The sequence below is a fragment of the Condylura cristata genome, unplaced genomic scaffold, assembly GCF_000260355.1.
Source record: "Condylura cristata isolate star-nosed mole 26May11 unplaced genomic scaffold, ConCri1.0 scaffold00019, whole genome shotgun sequence".
Lineage (NCBI taxonomy): Eukaryota > Metazoa > Chordata > Mammalia > Eulipotyphla > Talpidae > Condylura > Condylura cristata.
In genome coordinates, this window is record NW_004567120.1 from 4985712 (window position 1) to 5004392 (window position 18681).

The 18681-nt window shown below is 32.6% G+C and overlaps 1 protein-coding gene across 1 annotated transcript in view; it reads right to left on the minus strand.

The window, feature by feature from the left end:
- Positions 1-271: 271 nt before the first annotated feature.
- Positions 272-18681, minus strand: part of RPS6KA6 (ribosomal protein S6 kinase, 90kDa, polypeptide 6) — a 186168-nt gene continuing 167758 nt past the window's right edge. The window contains exons 19-22 of the mRNA XM_004685620.2: positions 12636-12712; positions 10441-10558; positions 3222-3362; positions 272-506 (exon numbers count right to left, since the gene is read on the minus strand). Coding sequence (XP_004685677.1) covers positions 381-506; positions 3222-3362; positions 10441-10558; positions 12636-12712 — 462 coding nt within the window. The 3' untranslated portion in view covers positions 272-380. The remainder of the gene's footprint in view (positions 507-3221; positions 3363-10440; positions 10559-12635; positions 12713-18681) is intronic.

The window sequence follows — 18681 nt, forward strand, 5'->3', positions numbered from 1 at the left end:
AAAAATACTGACATTTCCTGGCATTGTATCATTATACTTGCATCTTGATTGTTGGTAATGTTTCTCAAAACCATTACTCTTTGAAAACATAACAACTGCCAAAGGAACTTTGAAAGGAACTTTGGAAGCCAGTGTACAGAGAAGTTGTTAGTACCTTGTGGTCAAGTAAAATAAAAACTGGGACACTATTGCAAAGTAATACAGTATGAATATTGTGGAACTCTGTATTATTATTTTTTTTATATCTCATTCCTCCTGAAAAAAAAAAAAAGGAGACTTACAATATTCAAGTAATGTAACAGAAAACAATGTCTTTGATAAAAGAAAAAGTCACATATGTAATTATCACTTCATCCAGTTTGGCTGAGGAACTCTAAATCTTACAGGCCAGTTGATGTTCGCTTTTTCATGCTCCGTCGCTGAGCTAAGCTTGAAGCAGCAACAGGCTCCAGAACTGGTTGAAAGGTCTTGTGAGTAAGTACAGAATATGTAGCAGCCACTGCTCCCTAAAATAATGAGAAATATCACAGGCTGAACTGTAATCTCCTGAGTTAAAAACAAAACAAAAAATTCCACATTATATCATATTTAACTAGAATAAAACTTTTTATAACCAGGAAGAAAATTGAGTACACTTGATCTGGACATTGATGTTCCCTTGTTGACTTAATACCAAATTTGTTGTATATTTTTATTTCAATAAGTGTATTCTTACACACTCTTAAACACTAAAATATGTCATTTTATCAGTCTTTTATCACTCATTTATTTGCCTTAAAATTTTTTTTTAATTTTATTTTGTAATGAGAATTGTACATATTTAAGATACACAACATATTTTGATATATATATACATAGTCAGCTGATTACAATAGTCAAACTAATTAACATATATTGTGACTAGTTATCATTTTTTTTTTTTGGAAATTACAGCAGCAACTGAAAGGAAATATTTTTTTTCCTTAGATTTATTTATTTAACATCTAAGAGCTGGGGTACAGGCTAGAGGTGCAGGAAATGAGAGGATTTACCACAGGTGGGCTGACTGAAATACACTGCTGAGTGGAGCAGCGAGTGGGGCAGGAAAGGTCTGCTACAGTGGGTAGCAGACCCACTCTCTGGCTGGGATTGAACTCTTGCCTTAGTAGCTGTGGATATCTTCATAGTGCTGTGCTTTAATCCCTTGTGCCACCAGAGAGGGCCATGAAATTAACTCTTAACACATTTATAGTACTCAATATAGTATTGTAAATTTAGCCATCATATGATACATAATCACACAAGGCTTGCTTATAAAATAACTCAACATTTTGGCCACAGTCTCCCAATTTGTCCCTCCTTTCTGCATCTGTTAACCACCATTATACACTGTTTCTATGCATTCAGCTTTTTTTAGATCCCACATATAAGACATAGCATGTAATGCCATTTCTATCTCTGGCTTATTTCACTTAGCTTAATATCCTCTTGATTCATCCACACTGCTGCAAATGGCCAGGTTTCCTTCTTTTTAAGAGCTGTATGATATTCTATTGTATTTACAGATACCACAAATACTTATTCTTTAGAGAGCTATCTGTACCACCAATGGTGGTACATTATTCACAACAGCCAAGATTTGGAAACAACCTAAGCACCCATTAATAGATGAATACATAAAATACTAAATTTTAAACTCTAGTTTTAATATAGACAAAGAAAACTGTACCAATGATTATTAACTTAAAATAGATACCAATCATTTGTTTTCATATGAAACTTGAATTTAGTCCTACCTGCAGTGTCTCATAAGAGTAAGTCATCAAGCTAAAGAAGCTAAGGGTTCATGATTGCTAAAAAAAAAAAAAAAAGACACTTCTCAAAAGAGGAAATGCAGATAACCAACAAGCATATGAAAAAATGTCCAACGTCACTTGTAATAAGGGAGATGCAAATTAAAACCACAGTGAGATACCATCTCACACCAGTGAGAATGGCACATCTTCAAACAAATAGCAACAACAAATGTTGGTGAGGATGTGGAGAAAAAGGAACTCTCCTGCACTGTGGGTGGGAATGCAAACTAGTACAATCACTATGGAAAACTGGAGGTTTCTCAAACTGCTAAAAATGGAGTTTTTATATGACCCAGCAATCCCACTCCTAGGTATCTACCCAAAAGACACAAAAACACTGATTCAAAAAGACACCTGCACCCCCAGGTTTATTGCTGCTTTATTTACAATAGGAAAGACATGGAAACAATGCAAATCCCTAAAAGTAGATGACTGGATTAAAAAACGATGTAGTGGCCCTCCCTGGTGGCGCAGTGGGTTAAAGCACAGCATTAAGAATGTAAAGCCGCTTCCGCATGAGTTCGATTCCCGCCTGCCCCGGAGGAGACCACATGGCGTGGCAGACCTCTCCTGACCAGCCCGCTGCTCCCCTCAGCAGTGTACTTCGTTGATCTGCCTGTTCTGTTCCCCACTCGGTCTCTGGTGAAGCCTCTCACTGCCCCGAGCCTCTGGCCTGTACCCCAGTTCTGTATGCACAAATAAATGAATCTTTAAAAAAAAAAAAAATGATGTAGTACATACATACAATGGAATATTACTCATGATTTCACTCATAGCAGAACCAGCTAGAAAATAATAATAATAATGACCAACTATATACCAGAGACATTTTACAGGGGTGGGGTGGGGAATGGGGAAAAAAATGGGGGTTGGGGGAGTACACTGGACTATGGTGATGGCACATAGGTGATTTGGTGATGGGAAGCCCAAGAGGATTACAACTGAGATGGGAAAAGGCACAAAATTATGTAAAAATAAACTATTATATTATTTAAAAATATATACAAAAAGGGCCCTCCCTCGTGGTGCATCAGGTTAAAGCCACTTCAGCATGAGTTCGATCCCCCACTCTGGAAGTGACCCACATGGCGTGGCAGACCTCTCTAGACCTGCCCGCTGCTCCCCTCAGCAGTGTACTTTATCAATCTGCTTGTTCTGCTCCCCATTCTGTCTCTGATGAATCCTCTCACCACCCGTGAACCTCTGGCCTGTACCCCAGTTCTGTATGCATAAATAAATCTTTTAAAAAATACCCAAAAAACCCCAACAAACCTATAAAAATCTATAAATTCACAAAAATATAAATATATAATGTCATCACAAATTGATATAATCATGTTATTAGATATCAAGTATTTAGAAGGTACATAAAATTGTTTGTTTTACCTTAATGACATGTTCTGCATCATTTATATTTTGCTGATCATTTGGCAACTGGTCTCTGTGGGTTATCCATGAGTGTTTTAATATTTGCTCTGTAGTGTATCGCTGATTTGGGTCCATATGTAGCATATGGGAAAGCAAATCCTAAATAAAAATAAAAACTAGTTATATATGTGAATATAAATATGTTCATACATTTAAACTGTTAGTAAATAGCAAATTATATCATTAAAATTTTCTTAAAATATGAAAAAAGTAGCTTTGCAATGTTTAATTTTGCCATTCTTAAGAAAAGCAAAATATATTACTTGCACAGTTAACTGAAAAAGAAAAAAAAAAAACCTTTGAAGCTAACTTTTAAATATACAGAAAATTCTTATTTAATATTTTTAAATGAAGTAATAGTAAATATGTATAACTAGAGTATAGTTAGTGAGGGAGGAAGATTATGTAAAGAGCTACCCTAGATATGCTAAGTGGTCAGGAGGAGAAAACTATGTTTACTAGAAAGTTGGATTCCAAAACTTAACCAATAAGTGTATAAAGCTACTGTGTAGAAAAGAGGATCCCATGTTGTTAATTCTCTCAAAAAACTGAGGGTTTACAGCATTTAAAAAAAATCATAACAGAAATCCACTATCAGAAGCTAATTGCTGGTATAGTAGTGGTGAGAGTATTGCAAGTTTGTCTGGTTTTTGTCATTTGTTAATTTATTGATTTATTTTTGAGTGATGTAATGTTGGGATATACCCATCAGTTATTACCACCAAGGTGCACACACTACCAATTCACCCATATTGCACCACCACAGGCCATTATGCTTCCTTCCTCTACTATTTTCAGTCCTCCACCCCACCCCACATTGGTGTTTCAGTTCTTTTATCAGCTATAAAGGGTCTGTTTTCCAGTTTGTCTTTATTTACTTTATATTAAACATATCAGCCACATAATCTGTAGTTACTTATCTCTTTCTCAATTATTTCAATTTTATCCTCTCCAGCTCCATCCATGTTGCTGGAAATGATATGTTTGTCTTCTCTGATTGTTGAGTAGTATCCTATTTTGTATACAAAGCATACCTTCTTGATCCACTAATCTATTCTGGGGCATGTAGGTTGTTTCCATCATTGATACAGTAAGTAGTGCTGCAGTAAACATGGGAGTGCCAGTGTCCTTTCAATTCGTGTTTTTGAATTTTTTTTTGATAGATGCCTAGGAGCAGAATTACTGGATTGGATGGCAGAATCATGCTTAGTTTTGAGCAACCTCCACAGTGCTTTCCACAAGGGATGGACCAGTTTGCATTCCCACCAGCAGTGTAGGAGGATTCCCTTTTCTCCATTTTCTTGCCAGCATTTGTTGTTTCTCGTCTTTTCGATATGTGCTATGAGATGGCATCTCACTGTGGTCTTGATTTGCATTTCTCTAGTAATAAGTGATTGTGGTCATTTTATGTGCCAGTTGTCCCTTTTAATGTCTTTTTTAAAAAGGTGTCTGGTGAGTTCTTTTGCCCGCTATTTCCCATTGGGTTGTTTTGTTTTTGTAGTATTTTATGAGTTCTTTGTATACCTTTGATATCAGTCTTCTGTCAAATGTATGATGTGCATTCCTCCCCCCCCATTCAGTTGGGTTACTTTTCATTTTAGCTTTGGTTTCTTTCACTGTGCAGAAGATTTTAAGTTTGAAGTAGTGCCAGTTGTTTATGTTCTCGTTTGTTTTCCTTGCTATTAGGGATTAATCCTTAAAGACATCATTACAGCTTATGCTGTGAAATATTTTGCTTATATTTTATTTTATATATATTTATGGTTCCACATTTTAGACCTGTTTTTTATACATTTTGAGTTGATTCTGGTGTATGGTGTATGATTCTGGTCCAGTTTCTATATTTTGCATGTAGCTGTCCAGTTTTCCCAGCACCCTTTGTTGAAGAAACTTAGCTCCAGTGTATATTTTTGACTTCGTTGTAATACATTTTCCATATATATATGTGGGTTTATTTCTGGGCTCTCAATTCTATTCCATTTGTCTGTGTGTCTGTTTTTGTTCCAGTGCCAGACTGTTTTAATTATTTTGGGTTTATAATATAGCTTGAGATCTGGAAGTGTGATATAGCCATTGTCTTGTTGTCAGATTGCTATTTTTTTAGTTTGATGGCAATTGTAATTCCATATGAATTTCAGTAGAATTTGCTAGAGCAAATTCTTTGAAATATACCATTGTTATTTTTATTAGGAATGTACTGAATCTCTGTATAGCTTTGGGTAGAATTGCCCTTTTGACAACATTAATTCTCACAATCATAGGCAGGGTATATTTTCCCCTACCTTTGTGTCTTCTATTTCTTTCAACAATGTCTTATAGTTTTCTTTTAGCTCCCCTGTTAGGTTTACTCCTAGGTATTTAACATATTTATTAGTGTAATTGTAAATAGGATCACTTTCTTAATTTCTACATCTTCTATCTCATTGTGTATAGAATGGCAACTGGCTTTATGGGGTGCTGATTTTATATTCTGCTGCTTTGTTAAACTTATTGTTTCAGGTAGTTTTTCTGTGGAAACTGGAGGGCTCACTATGTAGATTATAATGTCATCTGCAAATGTAATAGCTATACTTCTTTCCCAATGTAGATTCCTTTTATCTCCTTCGCTTGTCTACTCTAGCTAGAACTTCCAATATTACGTTTAATAGCAATGGTGAGGATGGACATTCTTGTCTTGTACCAGAGCTTGGTAGAAAAGTTTTCATTTTTTCACATTGAGGATGATATTAACTAGTGCTTTGTTTCAAATGGCTTTATGTTCAGGCATATTCTACTTACCATTTTTCAAGGGTTTTCAACATATATGGGCATTAGAGCTTATTAAATGCTTTCTCATCATCTATTGATATGATCATATAGTTTTTAACTTTAAGTGATGAGTTACATAAACTGACTTTCAGATGCTGAACCATCCTTGTGTTCCTGGTATGAATCCCATTTGCACATACTGTATGGCCTTTTTAATGCATTGTTAGATTAGGTTTGCTAGAATTTTATCCAGGGTTATTGTGTTTGTGCTCATCAGGGAAATTGGGCTATAATTTTCTTTTTTGTGAGTTGTCTTTTTTAATTTGGTTATTAGAGTATGCTGGGCTCATAAAAAGTATTTGGAAGTGTCCCTTCAATTTTTTGGAAGAATTTGAGCCAGGGAGGCATTAGTTCATTTTTGCAGGTATGGTACAATTAACTTGTGAAGCCACCTGGTCCTGGACTCTTGCTTTTTTTATTTTTTTTTTTCTGGTGGTGGTGGGGAAGTAGTTTTATTACCATGTCAATTTCCTTTCATGTGATTGATTTGATTTCTTCCACAGTCTTAGATTATTGTGTACATCTAAAAATCTGTCCATCTCTTCTGTTATTGAATTTGTCAGCAAATAGACATTTAGAGTAGTCTGTAATTATCCTATGATTTTGCAATCACCTGTTGTGTTTCCACACTTTTGTTTTTATTGAGAGTTCTCCTTTATTTTCTTGGCGAGCATTTTTAGAGTTTTGTCTATTTCATGTTTTCTCAAAGAATCAGCTCTTGATTTCATTGATCTTTTGAAATTTCTCTTTCATTTACTTCTGTTTTAATTGTTATTTTTGTTCTTCCTTGGCTCTTGGGTTTATTCTTATTTCTGTAATTCCTCAAGTTGAGCAAAAATGTTGTTTGAGTATACATTTCCTCTTAGTACTACTTTCGCTGTATCTCATAATTTTGGATTGTTGTGAGCTCAATTTAACTTGTCTTGAGGTATTTATTTCTACTTTGATATCCCTCATTAACCCAGTGGTCTTTCAGTAATGTGTAGTTCAGTATTTATGTATTAAACAATTTCCCTGCTTTATTTTGGGTGTTTATCTAGTTTGATATATTTATGGGCTACAAGAGATGCTGTGTATGATTTCAATCTTCATGAAATTATTGATGCTTGCTTTGTGTCCCTGAATGTATTCTGTTCTAGGTAGTATCCCATGTGTGCTTGAGAAAAAAAAAATGGCATTCTGGTTTTGGGGGATGCAGTGCCCTGTATAAGTCTATATGTTCCAAAAGGTCTAATTCTCTATTCACAGCTATTGTATCCTTGTCCATTTTCTATCCAGTGCATCTGTCCTTTGGTGAGAGTGAGGAGTTGAAGTCTCCTACCACAAATATGTTTTTTCCAATGTTTGTTTACAGAGTTGACAGTAGATGCCAATGTATTTGGTGCTCCTTTATTTGGTAAATATATGTTGGTGAATGTTATGTCTTCTTGATGCACTGTTTACATTATCATTAAATAGTATCCCTTACTTTCTCACTAACTTTTTGAACTGGAAATCTTGTTTTGTGGTTTTTTCTTTAAGTATTTGGAGTATGACATTCCGTTCTCTTCTCACTTTAGTGATTTTTAAAGAAGTATGATTGGGTTACTGGGATACCTTTATATGACAATCTTCTTCTTTTGCCTTGACAGCATCAATATTGTTTATCATGATTTTTTTTTAAAAATTCACTATCATATGTCTTGCTGATGATCTTATTTTATCTGGATATGCTGGGTTTTATTTTTTAGTTTCCTGGATTTGTAAATTTATTCCCTTCTCTAGGTTCAGGAAATTTCCCTCATTATTTCTTTAAATATATTTTCTCACTTTCCCCTGTTATCCCTATTATTCTTACATTGCCTTTTTTCATAGAGTTGGGGACTTGTAAAATTTCATTTGTCTCCTCTACCTGAGTTCTTGGTACATCTGCACCCTAAATTACACTGAATTATTGTGTAATCTATTATACTTCTTCAATTTTCTCTTGAGTTTTTCATCACCTGTATTTCTCTTTTGAAGTCCTAAAACTCCATTTTTATGTTATTTGGAGCTTCTTTTTCTTTCTTCAGTTCATTGATTTCATTTCTAATGATTTTCATCTGTTTTCTCCATTTATTTAATTTTTTTTTATCATTGCAATTCTGAATTCTTTATCTGAAAAGGAGAACAGTTTCCATATCAATGACATGTGGTCCTGTGTTTTACAATTTGCTTGGGGATTCAGGTTGTCATTTGTTGGGCTTTTTCCTGGCCATTATTTGCTTTGGAAATCAACTGTTATAAGTGTGATTTTCTTTGGGAGAACCCTAGTCAGGGTTCTCACCTATCTGGGCAAAAGTTTGGTAGGGTCTCATGGGTGCCATGAGGCCTGGCCATGCTGACTTATTCCCTTATGCGGGTTGGTAGTCTTACCGGTCTAGGTGCTAAAAGGGCTCTTGTGGGAAGTCAAATGATTTTTGTGGAATGGGCAGGTGCTGGCTTGGTCCTGTGTGAGATCACTAGTGCTCTTGATCAGGGTTGCAGCTGGAAAGATCTCAAGGTCTCTGGCTACTCTGGCACCCTCTCCAACATGGGTCCAGAATGTCCCTAGTCTTTACATTCACTGGTATTCTCTTGTAGAACTTGTAAGACCTCTACTGGCTTGGGTAGATGCAGGCAGAATCCTGTGGAAGGTTGCTACTCTGGCAAATCAAAATCAAACTTCTAAACATAAAAACTAAAATATGAGACACAAATAAGGTGAATGATATTAATAGCAAATTTGATATGTAGATAAAAAGAATGGTTACAACATAGCAATGTAGACTATCAAAAAGAAAAACTGAATGGAAAACTAATAAGCTAAAAAGTGTCATGAGCTGTACAAGTTCAAGAGGCATACAGATACCAGATTTTCAGATTAAGTATGAAAATGAATGTGAAATATTTCACTAATATTTTATATTTATTATTGTTATTATTATTTAAAATAAATATGTCGGGTTACCAGGTTAAAATATTAAAGTTAATTTAATCTATTTATTTTTGCATTTTAATGTGGTTACCAGAAATTTTAAAATTACACATGTGCTTTGAATCAAATTTCTACCAGAGAACTCTAAAGCAGCAAAATTATCTAGGTAATACAATAAATAGTTCATATGTTAACTAAGAATAAGTCAACATTATAAAAATTGCCTACATAATCAATAGCCAATCCTGTACTAAAGAAATGAAAAAATACTAAATGCAGAAATCAATGATAGCTGATTTCTAAAAATCTGTTTTTCCTCCATAACATTAAATTTGTAGTTTGGTTACTACTGAAACTACTTTTTACTCACTGAACACATCTGAACTAATAGAGAGAAATGTATCTTAGAAACAGCAGAAAAAAGTCAGTCTCCTGTATTGATCAATCTACACATACAATGTTCATTAGAAGAAAATATTGACATAATATCAGCAGATACTATCCCATTAAGCATATCTGGACTGTGCTAAAACTTAAGCATTTCTGCAAATTCACATGAATACATGGGGGAAGGGTGATGATGGTGTATGAGCACAGGGATTTTGTTGGAGGGTTAAAAAATGGTATTTCATGTTTTTCCTTTTTAGTCATATTTTGTTTTCTATTTTTTCTTTTCAGTTTTTCTAGTATTATCTTTCTATATACACTACTGAAACAACCATGAAATGGCAGTGTGTACAACGAACTCATAGTTAATAGATTCCCATATGCCACAGGTATGCAACCAGTCCTTTTTTGAACTACTGAAGACTGTCACCCCTAAAGAACTTTGTCAGAGGTCACTTTCATTTATTCATTTGGCAACTATTTATTGAGCAGTTATTCAGATATATTCTAGATATCATGTTAAGAGCCAGAGATAAAAGGATGAACAAACCAGAAGTATTTCTTACATTCATGGAGATTTCAATGGAATAGAGAAGACACTCATTTTGCATGCAATCTTTTTTAATGTGCAATAAAATAACATGAAAGACATAAGATAGAAAAATTCAATCAAATGAGAGAAAATCGAACCAACAACTTTGCTCTACTCAGAAGAATCAGGAAAGCTATCTCTGTTAAGATGACATTGGTAATGAACAATTAATTCCAACATAGCAACAATAAAATATAAAGTATCTGTTGGAACTCATATGGTACTGTTTTTTAGTGACAGTACTTATATTAGACTCTCATATCAAAAAAGTAGAGTTATCATTAAAAACTTCAATAAGCAGGTACACCTGGAAAGGATAAATGAGTTAAAATACCAAAAAGTCACACATTTGCATATGTATTTGTCATTTACATATTTGTATATTTTTTATTTACCTACCACTCCTAGAAAAAAAATTCCATGAACACAAGACAAAATATATTTATACTTTATACCTTTGCTTCATCTGAAATATTGTCCCAGTTTCCACCACTCAGTGAGAACTTTCCATTGCCGATACGCAGCAGTATCTCTTCAGGAGTATCATTGGGGCCATTAGCAAATGGAGTGTAGCTATTAATAGAATAGATTTTAAAATACACATTAACTTAAATTGAAAGTGATGACTATAAATGCACATGCAAATATTTACTACAGCAAACAAAGGATATCTAATATTTCCCTTCACTGTGAAAAAATTTTGCCTTTCAAAAATAGTAATTGTTTATTATTTAATTAAACTGAGAGTTTTGCCTACATCAAAAATTGTTTTTTCTGTCTTGTGGCTAGTGTCAATAAAAATCAATAATAAAAGTCAAATATTATATTTTTATATATTCATATGATCAATTGATCAGCCTAATCAATATAAAGGTGGCTTTTTATATATAGCTACAGTATTAAAATCAGATCAGAATAAACCTGCAAATTTTGTATTCTTCCAGGCATAATTTAGCAAAAAAATTATATACCTATGATAAAATTTAATTTTGTATATTCATAATGCATTTATTATATTAGTTCAAATGCATGAATTAGCATTTTGTCAATAATATCAATGGAAAGAGGTTAACAATATTTTAAATTAATATCTATGAAAAACAGATTACTTGAATATTCGTATCAACATAACAAAAACCTCTATAGCTTTTAAGATAAATATGTGAATATACATTCAGTAAGAAAGATAAATATTTGCATGAAGTTTAGAAAGCTTAAAAAATTTATTACAGAATGACAAAAGTGATCAGTTTGTACCATTTTAATAGATGGAAACAGAAAATGGTGTTTAAATTTGGGAATTGAAAGACTTAAGTTACAATGTATGAAGGGGTATCTTAATATATTAAAGGTCTTAATTCCTTCACATAACAATTAAGATAAATACAGACACACTAAACACAGAAACACAGAATCATGCATTGTTTAGTTATAAAGTAAATATTTCAGTGTAACAAACTGGAAAAGGTGTCCTATGATTTAAAACAATATCAATGATTGCAGGTCATATACAAATGTAAAGTACCCTTAAGTATAGTACTTATGGTCTATATCTAAATAATGTTTGCTATTTACAAATAATTCAAGTGCATTACTAATATATCTAAAAGTGTGTGGAATACACTGACTACATTATCATCGCCAAGTCCATAAGTAACTGAGTCACCATTTTCATAACATTTTTTTTTAAAGATTTATCTATTTGTTCATACAGAACTGGGGTACAGGCCAGAGGCTCAGGGGTGGTGAGAGGCTTCACCAGAGACAGAGTGGGGAGCAGAACAGGCAGATAGACTGAGGGGAGCAGCAGGCGGGTCAGGAGAGTTCTGCCCGGCCCCTGTGGTCACCTCCGGGGCAGGCGGGAATTGAACTCACGCGGAAGTGGCTTTAGCTTCTCAGTGCTGTGCTTTAACCCGCTGTGCCACCAAAGAGGGCCCATTTTCATAACATTTTGAAAGCTCCTGTTATTTCAATTATAATTCAATTATACTAAATTTTTAAAAAGTCACATCAAAACACATAATTATCATGTAATTCTTTTGAATTCTATTCTAGGCATTTGAATTTCTTAAACTTTGCCCTTTTCTCTAATTCTAGAATAATTTCTAGAATCCATAAATTTTCACTTCTAAATAAAAGTGCTACACATTCTATAATAGTACTTGCATTACTTGTAAATAGCAAACATTAAAATAATATTTTTTTTCCCTGTGGTTTAATTTTCTGTTACAAAGCTCACTCTTACTAAATTTCTGTTGCCAGGAAAGTCAGTATTCAAGTACCTAAAAATAATTTAAAAAATTAACCCTATTTATCAACAAATTTGGAAGGTAAGTACCTGTTGAATTATGCAATTATTTTATGATCTAGTAAAAATAATAAAAATTAGTGAACTCAATGTAAATATATATTTAAAAGTATTAATATCAGTGAAAAACTGAAACTAAGTATCTTAGCAATACCTTATTAAAAATCTACTTTGTGTTTTAAATTTTATTCATAAGTAAACAATATATAATGTTTTTAAATGCTGAAAGTATTTCCCTTAAGATTATATATATCTGTTCTCTTTCCAGATGAAAAGAGACAGGTGAAGCTTTTTTTTTTTTTTTAAATGATGTGAATTATTTTAAGTATACAAATTTCTTACCCAGCCAACATTGTGTAAAAAAGGACTCCCAGACTCCAAATATCACAAGCAGCATCATAGCCTTGTTGCATAAGAACCTGAGAGATAAGAAATTATTATCTGGTGTTACTCAGCATAAACTCAGTTTTTTCATCAAAAAGAAAGTCGTAATTCTAATAATCTCACAAATGTTCAAAATTTGCATCACTTTAGTTTTTTCAAAAATAATTTACCTAATGTTAAGGACAATATCTTCTGTAGTTAGCAAGCATTCAATAAGTGGTTAATAATAAAGTGATTAAGTAACATGGGCCATACATAAAAAAAACCTTGTAATATACAATCTCTGACCTCAATAAGATTTTCACCTCCCTCTAAGGAAAATCAGACACAAAAATCAAAACTTAAGATTAATATATACAGAGAGCCTAATATGTACTACATAAAACTGTCTTTTAATCTTGCCACTGACACCATGAAATGGATATTTCCATTTTTAAGATGAGAAAAAAAGGCCCGTAATAATTTCCTCAGTATCACAAAGTTAATAAGTAGTGGGAAAGGTATTCTTACTCTAAAGCTTGTGGTTTTAACATATATAACTATGCCTTCACTATATGAGAGATAATAAAGTATGATCTTACATTTCATACACATGTCTCGTATCTTAAAAAGTATATTATTGGATCAGAAATACACATTTGAAAAATTCCAAATGATTTCATTAATTTTTCAAACAATAGTTTTAGGGAGCTGTTTTTTTGCTCTTGGGGTTAGTGCTACTAAAGTTCAAATAATAGGTTTATTATATATTCATGTGAATTTTATTTCTGAAGTTAATAGAGATTGCTTGAAGTGTTTAGGTGTAGGTAACAGACAGGAACATTATTAATACATTAATATTGGTGACTGCATAACAACAGCATGAAAATATCATTTGAAAATAGTAAAAAACATTAATGTTTGCCTTTGAAAATTGCCAGACATACATAATGAGTATCTTAACTAGAACTTGAGATAATGATATTTTGCTACAAAAAATAATTATATGTAAGAACACACATATGTATAAAATAGAGAAGCTGAAGAGGCTATCAAAATATCTACATAACTGTTTTATTTAATAGCACAAGCAGGACTTAAAAGGCCCTAATAAATAATGAGGTACAGCTAAATCACTCCATATGGCAAACATAAGTTTGTATCCTTTAGTGGAACATAAACCCCTTTGTATTTTTTCTACTATTTCTTTCATTTTCCCATTATCTCTTATAGGATATCACTCATATATATATATATTTTTGCTTGTTTTGTTTAGGGGGCTAGTTGTATGAATGATGCTTAATAACTAAGTGAGCTGTAATATTTCATAGTACAATAAACTTCCTAGTTAATCAGAAGAACTAGGAATCTAATTAGAACTGGAATGTAATCAGGAGCAACAATTAAAAAAAAAAACTTTTTTAGATTTACCACACACTAAAATTCACTTTACTTGTGCAAAGAATAGGAAATTCATTTTTATTCCAGAACAGGTCTCAATGGGATATAATAGCAAAAAATATGATCATAAAAGAAACAAGGCAAGGTGGTGGGATGTAAGAAAAGAGTATAGTGGAAGAAGGTGTGTTTTATAACTTATTTGCAAAAAGTTGAATATCAAAAAGATAGAAAAATTAAACTAGTTAATGCTACTACCTTTTCTCTTATTTGACTTTGCAGAACAACAACAATTGATGGAGATTATCATTCACTTTGCTCTTAACTTCAAATTAATTCATATTTTTAGCAAAACATACTAGAGCTGAGTAAGAGCAAAGCAGGCCAATTTTACAATTATCATGGATACCTTGGTGGTGGGTGTGCTGCAGTAACATACATCTGATGAGGTGTGAGTCTATACCTCTGGATAAGAAACACTATTGTGAACCAATGTTACCTCAATAAAAAAAAAAAAAGAATTCACAATTATTTTATAAAGTGCTGCTGGCTGGCCCAGCATCCATCAAATTTATTGACGTCCTCTTTAACTAAGTTTGACCTCTGGCCAGGGAAGTGACATGGCAGACCTCTTCTGACCCACTCGCTCCTTCCTCAACAGTGTATTTCAGTAGATCTGCCTGTTACACTCACGAGTCCTCTCACGACCCCCACCTCTGGCCTTACCCTAGTTCTTTTATACCTAAGTAAATATTTTTTGAAAAAGAATCATTCTTATACCTCAGTAGGCACTAAATGTCAATTGATCAATACATTTACTTTTATAAAAGAAAAAATATTTTTGGAGATAAATTTTTGCAACATAGGCAAATAAAATTACATCTATTAAGTAAAACTTAAGATATTTGTCAAACTGCTGTGTATCAAAAAAGTGAATGAATATTCCTTTCATATTAAGCTGAAACTGTACTAGCTTCCCTCTTTAGCCACTAAGATAGAATAATGAATTAATGCTAGCATAAATGCTAGTGTTTATTGAAATATTTGCAATGATACTTAAATCTCTCTGATTATATTTTAAATTATGACACATTTAATATATTCTATTGAGTTTTCAAAGAGTCTGATACCTTAGAAACAAATCTTATAAAATATACTACTATTTTATTCATAATAATTTGCACTTATCTATTGATTGCTAGCAGAAACTTTAACACTTGAAAAAATGTTTCAAAGCATTTTGAAAATATAGAAACTACTCAAAAGTTTAGGCACAAGTTATGGAAACATGGTCTGCACATGCCCATCTGAAAACATTGACTACTCCAGTAGTAAAGTGTGTTATTGCAATGGGTGTTATGTTATGGTATAAACCATCAATGGGCTGAATTCTATTTGGGATATTTTTCTCATTTGAAAATGTTTATCCAGTTATTAATCTAAATATTTAAATATTAATCTAAACACAGACATACTTTTCATTTTCATGTGCTGTTTTTTAAATTGAGATAACATGGTTTTAAATTGAGATAACTTAGAAGTGTAGGATCACCCCCTTCAGATGTAACCACCACACCACACCACACCTACCACCTGAACATCTGAAGTTTTCCACAACACTCAATTGTGCTCCCTCCCATTCCCCCTCTCTCTCATAGCTCAACTCTGTCAGATTTCTAGAGTTATTAGTTTGGTTTTATCTGACCCTATGTTTTGTTTCCTTATATTCCACATGTAAGTGACCCTCTTCAGAATTTGTCTTTCTCCTTCTGACTTATTTCACTTAGCATAATCTCTTCTAGTTCCACCCATATTGTTTCAAATGACAAGAGTTTATCTTTTTTTTTTATAGCTGAGTAGTATTCTGCTGTCTGTTCATAAGATGTTCTATTTCAGACACATTCATCCCTAAACTTTTCTTGTTAGAAGTTTTCATGATAGCAAGGAACCAGATCTATGACATTCAGTCAATATTAAGAATATGGGCATTACATGGGTTAGTCAATACTTTTCTGTTATTATATATATATATATATATATATACATATATTCATATGTGTGTGCATGCATATATATATATATGCACACACATATGAATATTTATGATGATTATATATCATTATATATTTAACAGAAAAGCCTTAATCTCTAATACTCTGTCTGCCTATCCTTCAAAACCACAGAAACAGGCCCTCCCTGGTGGCTTAAGGGGTTAAAATGCAGCACTGCAAGCTAGCAGCAGCTGCTTCAGTGCAAGTTTGATCCACAGCCTGAGGTGATCCACATGGGCGCAGCAGATTTCTCCTGTCTTGCCCTCTGCTCCCCTCAGCAGTATACTTCATTGATTTGCTTGTTCTCCCCACTCTGTCTCTGGTGAATATTCTCACCACCCATCTCTGGCCTGTACCCCAGTTCTGTATGAATAAATATTTTAAAAAGCTACTAAAAAAGTCCATAGAAACACTGAGAAAGTTTAATTTTTCTTATGTCTGTTATGTCTCTTATTAACTGGAGTCAGAACAATAACCCTTTGGTGGGCAATGTACATGTTCCTAATTTTATTTTGGGCAATATAAATATGTATATATTGTAATTCAATAAAAATTTATACATTCATTCTATTAATTCAATAAAAATACATATTTACATAATTTCTCATATACAAATTTCTTATGGCTATCTTATAAAACAAAATATTCTTGTTTCTCAAGATCTTTTTTGTTTTGTTTTAACTTATTATAATTATTTTTTATTATTTTATATATTCTACAACATTCTTCATTTTGTAAAATGTATGCTGTTTCATTTCAGTTATAGTTCCCATGAAATTCCCACTACCAATTCACCCATGCACCATGACCATAGCTCTTGTGCTCTTCTTACCTACGTTTCAAGAAGATGTGGTACAGATATACAATGGAATGTTACTCAGCAATCAAGAAAGATAAATTCATGTCATTTGCAGCAACATGGATGGAGATGGAAGGGATCGTGTTCAGTGAAATAAGCCAGAAAGAAAAAGAAATATACCAGATGGTTTCACTTTTAGGAAGAATGTAGAACATCCAAATAATGGATCAGAAAAAAAAGTAATTACCATAAAGCAAAAATCCACATCAAAAGGCAACTATAAACCAGAGACATTCTGCAAGGGTGGGGAGAGGGCAGTAGGATTGTTTCTCAACACTTAAAGGAAAATTTAGTCTATTTTGCAAGAGATTCATTATTATTATTTTATTTAATAAATTTATATTTCCATTATTAGAAACACTATTTTTCTAATAGCTACATTACAATAAAGTTTTGTTGATTTTTAAATCCAAATGGCTTATTCTATATCTGATATGCAATATCATCCTGAAAGGGCTAGTATTTGACATAACAATAAAATCAGAAAACATGCCCATGAGAATGGAATTCTTCCTCAAATAATCTTACTCTTTTCTAACTTGAAAAAATTCAAATTTGAAACTTGAAGGTTTTTGTGTGTTTTGCTTGGTATTGAATATACAATATTCAATAGTATTGTATGAATTGTCATTCATACAAATTAATATTATTTATAGCATAAGAACAGTTGCTGACTTATAAACCATATATACAATCTATTGATATAGCTAATGCCATCCCTGATTTTTTATTTATCAGCCATTTTTTCACTGTGGTAGTTACCACTACCAAAGGTGCTATACCTATGATTATTACTGCACTATAGCTTGTCAAATGTTAAACTGGAACCCATGAATTTCTCTAGCCTTATCTTTCTTGAGCCTTACCTTTAAGACATATTTTTTATTGAGGGAAAAAAAAAAACACCAACATGATTTTTTTCCCTAGCAATTAGAAGATCCTAAATATAATCAGAATTATCTCTGCCTTTTGATGTAATATACAAAACTAAACAGTACCTCATGTATATAAACAACTACATATATAACCAAATATATACAAACCAAATACATATATAAATCTATTCTGACTTTGCTAATAAGTGAATTCTGGGTCTTGAATATGCTTTTTAAGCAATAGTCTCAGTTTCACTGAAAGTTTAGAATATTTAGTATTTCAAATTTGGAGTTATCTCTAACTGTCCATCCCAGCTCTAAAATGGTATGATTCTGAAACTAGTACCTAATTCTGAAACTAGTACATAGTCCAAAAAAAATAGAATAGTCTGATGATTATTTTTAGGTTGGTTTCAGAAACTAGTTACTAGTAGGAATATTTGTTTTATGGATTATGAGAATTTAATGATATAAAGAAATTTATAGTTGGGGAAGAACAACACAACTCAGTTTTTACCTTCCTACCATATCAGATAGATTAGATTAGATAGATAGATAGATAGATAGATAGATAGATAGATAGATAGATAGATAGATAGATAGATAGATAATAGATAGATAGATAGACAGACAGACAGACAGACAGACAGATAGATAGATAGATAGATAGATAGATAGATAGATAGATAGATAGATAGATAGATAGATAGATAGACAGACAGACAGACAGACAGACAGATAGATAGATAGATAGATAGATAGATAGATAAATAGATATGACATTATATGAAGTTATAAAGAAGATAGATAGATAGATAGATTGCTAGATAGATAGATAGATA